At 44.8% G+C, this 9,267-nt stretch overlaps 1 protein-coding gene across 1 annotated transcript; it reads right to left on the bottom strand.

The window, feature by feature from the left end:
- Window positions 1-245: 245 nt before the first annotated feature.
- On the bottom strand, window positions 246-7,993 carry cwf19l1 (CWF19 like cell cycle control factor 1). The gene is made up of 14 exons (XM_080492301.1): window positions 7,880-7,993; window positions 7,061-7,145; window positions 6,887-6,971; window positions 6,712-6,813; window positions 6,126-6,340; window positions 5,929-6,044; window positions 5,764-5,848; window positions 5,394-5,543; window positions 5,180-5,300; window positions 3,635-3,714; window positions 3,350-3,559; window positions 1,353-1,472; window positions 1,182-1,279; window positions 246-880 (listed from the first exon to the last, which is right to left on the bottom strand). The coding sequence occupies exons 1-14, from the start codon at window positions 7,900-7,902 to the stop codon at window positions 736-738; spliced, it is 1,635 nt and encodes a 544-aa protein (XP_080348427.1). The 5' UTR covers window positions 7,903-7,993; the 3' UTR covers window positions 246-735.
- Window positions 7,994-9,267: the final 1,274 nt, after the last annotated feature.

Raw genomic sequence — 9,267 nt, forward strand, 5'->3', positions numbered from 1 at the left:
GTATTGACTATCAAAGTTCAGTCCTCGCTCCACCCTGTCCTTCCTCTGTTGAACTGGTATCATGAGTTAACCACTGGTAAACAGTTAGTGGAGGTCAGGAGGCGAGTTAACCCAGTTCTGAACAAAGGGCCCTGGTCTAAATGTGCTTAAAATAAACATCACATGATGAACCAAAAAGACTGGCGCCTGCTCTGTTATTACAAACCCAACTGAAAGATTTGACTGCGATATTGATCTGATGCATCTTTAACTCAAAATTGGAGTTTATTGTTCATTTCAAACCAAAGCACCAAGATGTTCTGGATTTAGAAAACAATTCAGTGTGGAACTCGAGTCGTAGTTTACAAATCCAATCTGACTCATTCTAATTCAGTTTTCACTTAAAACATCATAATTATAAAAGGAACTTTCAATTTCTGATTTCTTCAGCACCAACTGTAAACATACATATAAAACATGAAAATCCTGAAAAGAACAGCTGGACATTTTAAAAATGATCGGCCAGTTCACAGAGAAACACTGGAAGCAACAAACTGCTTGTTTCCCGTCCAACAGATCCGTACGCAGGTTGTGTTCAGCTGACTGGCGACATGAAGTTCAACTAGTTTGGTTTTAGTATTTCCTGTTCATTAAAGCAAAATGGGCCCAAGATTCAAAGGAAAAAAAAAAAAAAAACATCCCCATGATGACAGCTGGACCAGTGTGTGTGTGTGTGTGTGTGTGTGTGTGTGTGTGTCAGTCGTCCCAGGTGAAGTCGAAAGGCTGGAAATCGTCCCGCAGCAGTTTGCAGCACTCCTCCTCCTCCTCTCTGCTCTGTTTGCACTCCTTCCAATCAGCTCGAGTGGGAATGTTCAACACCGCCTCGCTGGCCAGAACCTCCCTACGACACAAAACGCTTATTGGTACAGTAGAAAATACAGATTTACTCTGAGGACTTTACATCCGACTGAAGGCAGGGCTCATCACGGGAAACCAGGAAATAAAAGGTGGCTTTCAGCTCTCTGGCACCCCCTGTGGACACATTGCCTACTACAACAACAATGGAAAACTTACCGATTTAGAAGAATAAAACTGAATTCAAACAATATTGTAGAAGGTATAACATCTTTCTGGCATAATCCATAATCACACATCGAGTTGTTTTCCAGTAAAAGAGTTTTAGTAGGAGAACTTTGTGTCACCTCCCGAACTGCAGAGGAAAATGCTTCTGGATGCGGTAGAAGAGTTTCTCCCCAGAGTCCAGCTCCACATAGAAGTACGGAGTTCCAGGAGGGACAATCTGAAAACATTCACATCAATTCAGCTCCTGCAGTGTGTGAGTGTGTGTGTGTGTGTGTGTGTGTGTGTGAGACCTGTTTGAGGTGTGTGTGTTGGGGAATCTCCATCAGCTCCATGTGTTGCTCCTGAGCCTGGACCATGAAGGCCTCCTTGATGTCCTCCGTGGAGCAGCGGTCCAGCGGCACCGGAACCACCTGAAGCAACGACGAAGGAGGGAAAGTTCAGCAGGTGACCTGCAGGGCGGCGGCAGTGACCACGTTCTTCACATCCAACAAACTCCAGCCCGACTTCATTCTCATCGAAACAAACTGCAGAGAAAAACAATGGTCGACTTTCTTTTTCACCGACATGGTGGCCACGCCCCCTCACCGTGATTATGAACACAGACACGTCAAATGATGCTGTGAGGAAGACTAGATGGTGTGAGGAAGACTAGATGGTGTGAGGAAGACTAGATGATGTGAGGAAGACTAGATTGTGTGAGGAAGACTAGATGATGTGAGGAAGACTAGATGATGTGAGGAAGACTAGATGGTGTGAGGAAGACTAGATGGTGTGAGGAAGACTAGATTGTGTGAGGAAGACTAGATGGTGTGAGGAAGACTAGATGATGTGAGGAAGACTAGATTGTGTGAGGAAGACTAGATGGTGTGAGGAAGACTAGATGATGTGAGGAAGACTAGACGGTGTGAGGGAAGACTAGATGGTGAAGAAGACTAGACGGTGTGGGGAAGACTAGACGGTGTGAGGGAAGACTAGATGGTGAAGAAGACTAGATGGTGAAGAAGACTAGATGGTGTGAGGAAGACTAGATGGTGTGAGGAAGACTAGATGGTGAGGAAGACTAGATGGTGTGAGGAAGACTAGATGGCTTTTCCCCCAGACTGCCTCCAGGTCCCCCGGGTACATTGAGTTAGACTCCTGCTATAGAGGATTTAAACAAGGTTTATTTTACACTGAATTTTGCAGCAGAATGTTTCATTAAAATTGACTTTATGTTGAGATTGTAATCATTTTCAGTACAAACTGTTTGATCTAGTAAAAATATAGAATATTCCATCACACACACTGTGACCACAACAAAGAAAAACTTTGAAGTGTAAATTTAAAGGTTATTATAGTAATATTTTACCAGTCTGGTCCACTCAGGATGAAACTGGACTATATGTGGTCCCTGAAGTACATTAAATCTTATTCATGAATTATCATGTATATTTCTTATATACATGTATACATGTATTTATATAGTATACATCTTGTATTGGTTCAGTTATGTGCTTTTAAATAACCAGAACATATTTGGTGTTTGGTTCCTTCAATATCAACTGGTCCTATAATTTGTCCTGGTGACCCGTGGCGCCACCTTGCTGTGGGCTCTCCACCTTCCTGTGGGCTCTCCACCTTCCTGTGGGCTCTCCACCTTCCTGTGGGCTCTCCACCTGCAGGAAGGTTCTTAATGGTGCAATGTGATCTGGGTGACGGAGCTCAGACTGACACCTCCACCACCCGGAAACAGAGAAGAGGGAGAAGATGGAAAATATATACTGTGTATTTGCCATTCTGGATTCCTGGTATTTACTTTAATGATTTATTTAACTTAGTTCCTGATTCAAAACAAGACAAATAATGTAGCATAAACAGACTAAAAAAACAATGTGTACAATAGTGTGTACTTATTGTTTATTTCCCTCACACGTGTTTCAGCATTTTCCTATTGATACATGATGATACACGCTCCCCGTACTTCGTGATGACGTTCAGCTGAAACTCCAGATCTGGGAGAGGCACGAAATGAGTCAACTGACTCAAATGGTGCAACTGACTCAAATGATTCAAATGACTCAATTGATTAAAATGACTCAAATGATTCAAATGACTCAAATGATTCCAATGACTCAAACAATTCAACTGACTCAACTGATCCAAATGATTCAGACACCCGGTTCACCTCGATGAACGACTCAGAAACCCTTGAGTCAGTTTAAGGAGTCGTTACTGATCATTACCCTGCTCTGGTAGTTTTACACGGGGTCTGTATTTGTTCTTAATTCTCACTAATTGTCAGTGTTACCTGGAGCTGCAGATGTTGGCTCCTGTAGTTCCTCTCGAACAGAACGCAGCGCTGCCCTTTGCTCCTGTAGAACTTGTTGAGGGCCGCCTTGTACTTGTCCATCTCCTCCAGCACCGGTCCGCTCAGCTCCACCACCGACTGGTAGTGTCCGATGGGCAGGATGAGGACGTGCTGCGACGTCAGGCCGCCTTTGGCCACCGCCAGGTAACACTGCAAGACGAGCCACAATGCTGCGAGTTTCTACCTGTGCGTCACCACCAGGTGGTGCTGTGGACGGGAACTCACGTTAGATCCGATGCTGATGACGAGGTGTTTCTCCACCTGAGGACTGGCCAGGCAGAACCAGCAGGGCCCGGTGGGCTGAGCTACAAAGGATAATTAACCACCATTTAGTGTCATTTCTTTTTAGACTGTGTGACACTCAGAATGAGATCCACTGCACACGTATCTTTGTTTAACACGTATTGAAGGAGTGACTCTTGACTGGGTGTCCACAGCTGTTTGATTCAATAATTGTAATAAATAAACTGGACGATTCAAATGATCTTGATAAACAGACTCGTCTTAATTACACCAACACAAACCTTCATTCTAAAACGATTCCTAATCCAATAATTCAGAGTTTTAACTTCCACTTAAGAGAAACATGGTGTGAAACAGAATCCAGTCGGAGTACTGAGCATCATCACACCACTGAGTGAGGGGATCGAACCGGGCGTCGTCCGCATGTGATCATAACAAAGATTAAAGTGAAGTTGTGGGTTTTGGCGCCGAAGCGGAGAGATTAACAGTTGGTGCTCTTCTTCAGTCTCTGAGGTTAACAATGAGTGACGGAGTCAGAAATGTTGGTGTCATCATGACCTCTGACCTGATTCACACCCGTCATGAAACCAAAACCGTTAATCCACCGCTTCGTCAAAACGCTGCTGCTGGAGTCCCGGCGGCCACACAGACAGTCCGGCTACTTCCTGTCCAGATCCTTCATCCAGATCAAACCTCTTCCTGTTCCTGGGTTCCCTGATTTCAGTTTGGAATAAACTACCTGAGAGCTGCAGGACGCCTCCGACTGGAGTTCATAGAAAACTTTAATACTCACTCTTCTTCTAATTACTTTGTGGTTCGTTCTTTTGTTTACATGATAAAGGAGGAATGTTTTCAGGGGCTGAACACTGCAATGGAACTGCAGAAACAAGGATTTGGCCTGGAAACGCCTCGTCAACAAGGCCGTGAAGAAGGAGGAGATTACAGGAGGAGATTACAGGAGGGGATTACAGGAGGAGATTACAGGAGGGGATTTCAGGAGGGGATTTCAGGAGGGGATTTCAGGAGGGGATTGCAGGAGCGGTTACAGGAGCAGTTACAGGAGGGGATTATAGGAGGGGATTACAGGAGGGGATTATAGGAGGGGTGACAGGAGGGGTGACAGGAGCGGTTACAGGAGCAGTTACAGGAGGGATTACAGGAGGGGATTACAGGAGGGGATTATAGGAGGGGATTATAGGAGGGGATTATAGGAGGGGATTATAGGAGGGGATTATAGGAGGGGATTATAGGAGGGGTGACAGGAGCGGTTACAGGAGCGGTTACAGAAGGGATTACAAGAGCAGTGACAGGAGGGGTAACAGGAGGAATTACAGGAGGGGTGACAGGAGGGGATTACAGGAGGGGATTACAGGAACTGTTACAGGAGCAGTTACAGGAGGGGATTACAGGAGGGGATTATAGGAGGGGATTACAGGAGGGGATTACAGGAACTGTTACAGGAGCGGTTACAGAAGGGATTACAAGAGTGGTGACAGGAGGGGTAACAGGAGGGGTGACAGGACTCACGGTGTCTCCGCGGCTGTTTGGACTGATGATGGGGGTCTCCACCCTGTCTGGCGCCGTCCGGCCTCTTCCTGCCGCCGCCCCGCTTGCTGGACAGGTCGAAGAAGAACTGGGTGGTGGGCTCCTGAAGAGAAGGCGGGGTTAACCCTGACCGGGACATGAAGTCTCTGCAGACCTGAGAGGGTCTGGTCTCCTGAGGGGGTCCCTGGGTGGTTACCTCCTCCTCTGCTGCACCGCTGGTCCACGTCTTCTGGGCGTCCGCTTTGTCTTTTCGTCTGTACGGGTTTTCTGTGACGTCCTGCGGCTGCTTCACCAGCTCTGTGGGGTCCATGGTCTTCATGGGGACGATGTTAAAGGCGTACAGATACTGCAAGTACAAAGTACAAGTACAAAGTAATGACAGGACATTAACAGGCAGTAATGTATGAAGTTCCCTCAGTGCATCACGTTCAATGCTGATATTCAGAGTATATAGGAAGTATTCAAATGCAGGCATGAGGTGGGGTTACACTGAACACGCGTCCCTGAACGCCTCGCGTCCAGAACGGGCTTTGGACCTGCTAAACTATTGACTTCAGGACCCGTACCTTCTTCTTGGCAGGGTTGTTGACGGTTGCCAGGGCGATGAAGCGACTGACATGCTGAGCGTTCTCCTGGAGGACCAGGTGATTCCTGAGGAGGCAAACAACGACCCGTCATTGAGGCGTGCCAGCACGCAGCCGTTCCGCCTCGCCACAGTCACCCGGCCTCACCTGTACGGGAGTCGTTCGTAGTGGACGCCCTCAAGTGCTGCGAAGTGGTACCGCGGTTTGAGTTGGTCTGCGAGGTTAGCAACGGAGCTGCTTCCACATGTCTTTGTGTTTACCTCCTGCAACACAAGAAGAGACGTCAGCAGAGCTGCAGCACCTTTCTGAGCCGCTCACCGACACCGGGGGGGGGGGTTGTTTACCGGGGGGTTCCCGAAGTGCCACACTCCACGGGGCCACTGCGACGTCAGCAGGATGTCCACCCCGCTGAACTTGGAGCTGCAGGTCAGCGGGGTGGTCAGGGCCGACAGGTCCTTCCAGGTGAAGCAGTGAGCTGCTGCCGGCTCCTGCCGGGCCTCTTGACCGCTGACGTAGGCGATCTGAAGTCCCGACACGCCCGTGAACACGCCGCGCCGACCTGAAGCCAACGTTCACGCAGACGTTCAGGCAAACAGCTCAACACTGCAGCTTCCAGTTCACATGTTTTCTGAAGGTGCGTTTAAAGGAAATAGCTAAACATTCCTATGAAAAAATATCTAATTAATGATGTGTGTGTGTGTATATATATATATATATATATATATAAATAAAAGAATAGAAACTGTTACAATAAACCTCCTTAATTGAGTTTGAAAGTCCAACATATTCGATGAATTACACATAAACTGAAATAAATCTGAATAGAATAATGAGTAATTAAGTAACCTCAGAGTATATTACTGACCTCAGAGTATTTTACTTAGTAATGTGTAAGATCCTTAAAAGCCCCCGGTTTGTGTTCTGGCTCACCCAGGTATGTGACGTTCTCCGCCAGCTCGCATCCGTCGGCGTTCTCAAAGCTCTTCTCCGTGTCGGGACTCGCCGCTCCGAGGACGTACGTGTGGACGGGAGCTGCGAGTGAGGGACAGTATGATGTACGGGTGAACAGCAACAGCGCCCTCTCTGATCACACGGTGTACTGCACCTTTCTTCGCCCCTGTTTTGTACTGCTGCCACTCCACTTTGGACTCCGGCGTCGTTCCAAAAAACTCCCCCACACACAGCAGCAGCTGCAAAACAACGAGAGGACATTCACCGTCCTTCAGGAGAACAACAACAAACAACGGAGCCAAGAAATTAGTTCTTTTTCTGTCCTCACGTCAAACTGCCCCGTCTTCTTCTGGATGGTCTGGACACGATTGAACAGAGCGTTGAACCTGCCCTCAACATCCCCACACACCAGGCTACACACACACACACACACACACACACACACACACACACACACACACACACACACACACACACACACACACACACACACACACACACACACACACACACACACACACACACACACACACACACACACACACACACACACACACACACACACACACACACACACAAAATCAGCTGCAATAACACGTTTTGAATCAAAGGTTTAATAATGTGGAACGTGTTAGTTAGGGTAGTTAGGGTTGGTCATTTAGGTTTGTTTTTTCCCCATTTGGTTTGGTTAGTTAGTCAAGTTTGGTTAGAGTTAGGTTAGTTTGGTTAGGTTACATTTAGGTTAGTTTGGTTAGTTAGATTAGTTAGGTTTGGTCACAGTTAGGTTAGTTATATTACTTAGGTTTGGTTAGTTAGGTTAGGTTACAGTGAGGTTAGTTTGGTTAGTTATATTAGGTCACAGTTAGGTTAGTTATATTAGTTAGGTTTGTTTAGTTAGGTTTGGTTAGTTAGGTTTGGTTACAGTTAGGTTAGTTATATTAGTTAGGTTTGTTTAGTTGTATTAGTTAGGTTTGGTTAGTTAGGTTTGGTTACAGTTAGGTTAGTGTGGCTCCACACTGACTTCTAGACACACTTCATGATGAAGAGTTGAAAGCTCTCCACTCCAAACACATTGAAGCGCAGCGACATTCAGCGGAGAAAAACAGAATCTAAACCCGCGGATAAACTGTAATGGAGTCAAACTTACACTCTGACTGGCTGCTCTCCCATGATTTAAGACGTTTTTCCTCCAAATGTTTGAACTGTGGGATCTCTGCTGCTCCACTTCGTGTCCGACCATAAAAGCTGTCCGGCCAAACACAACCGCGGAAATAATGTTTCCAGAAGGAACACGGGGGGTTTGTTAGTTAGAAAAATCAAAGTGTCTCCATGATAAAGAGACACGATTATTTAAAGATAGAAATGGACAGTTTGGAAGTAAACTGCCTTGTTTTTATGTGGCTCGGAAAAAAACTAAATCTGGTAGCGACCCGGACACATTTTAGAGACACACACAATGGTTGCCAGATTTGAGCCTCAACAACAATTTAAGTATCTTCGACATCCAAATTCTTAATAACCAAAAATAATAATAATAATGATAAAAACACACCGGACCAGAATTAATATAAAGGATAATCAAAAAAAAAATAATTTAAAAAGTGAACATTAGATAAAAGTGGACAGCCACAAAGAAACACAGAACAACAAAAATATATCAAATGAACATGTGGAGCAACAAATAAATATAATATATATAATCGGCAACATCAATCAATCGGAGGCGTCTAAAGGTTTGACATAAACGGGAAAATAAATTGAACTGATGATGGACTCTGACCCTCCAAATATACGATTGAAGCACAACTCATCCACGGATGAGATTTCACAATTTATTTGAGAAAAAAAATCCTGTACAATGTACTTTTACATATTATTTCTAAATGATATTTTATATATTTTTCATATATATATAGTATATGTCCATATATTTTTAGTATAGTATCATATGATATGGATTTATTTCTCGCGAATAATGGACTTCTTTGTGCACATGACCCCCCCACACCCACACACACACAAACACACACACACACACACACACACACACTCACACACAAACACATACACACACACGACGTCGGCGCTGCTGTGTGCTGTGCATGCGCGTTCCAGCACGCTGATGACAGTATGAGTCATGTTTTAATCATGTTTATCATGTAACGTCGCTTGTATGAGCCCCGCAGCTCATTAACATGTCGGAGGGCAGTTTTACGTGAAGCACCTGAACACATCACTAAAAGCTGTCAGCTACAAAGTTTTAACTTTTCAATAACTTCTTCATGTGTGCCAGCCTCATGAACGGTGTCGTCCCAAATATACGCCTTATTATAATAAATCAAATTGAATATTTGTAAAATTTTAAGTGTAAAAAAAATTGTTCCTTTGAAAAAGTTTTATATATATATATATATATATATATATATATATATATATATATATATATATATATATATAAGCAGTGGTGTGAAAAAGTGTTTGCCCTCTTCCTGATTTCTTACTTGTTTGCATGTTTTCCACACTTAAATGTTTCAG

Source organism: Lipophrys pholis (genome assembly GCF_963383615.2).
Source record: "Lipophrys pholis genome assembly, chromosome: 22".
Classification (NCBI taxonomy): domain Eukaryota; kingdom Metazoa; phylum Chordata; class Actinopteri; order Blenniiformes; family Blenniidae; genus Lipophrys; species Lipophrys pholis.

Excerpts from the sequence above, each read along its gene's own strand:
- cwf19l1 (XM_080492301.1), bottom strand. The coding sequence starts at position 7,902 with ATGGGAGAGCAGCCAGTCAGAGT. Across the intron at positions 6,341-6,711 it reads GGAGAACGTCACATACCTGG|GTCGGCGCGGCGTGTTCACG; the intron begins GTGAGCCAGAAC and ends CGTTGGCTTCAG. Across the intron at positions 5,301-5,393 it reads GCGGTGCAGCAGAGGAGGAG|GAGCCCACCACCCAGTTCTT; the intron begins GTAACCACCCAG and ends CCTTCTCTTCAG.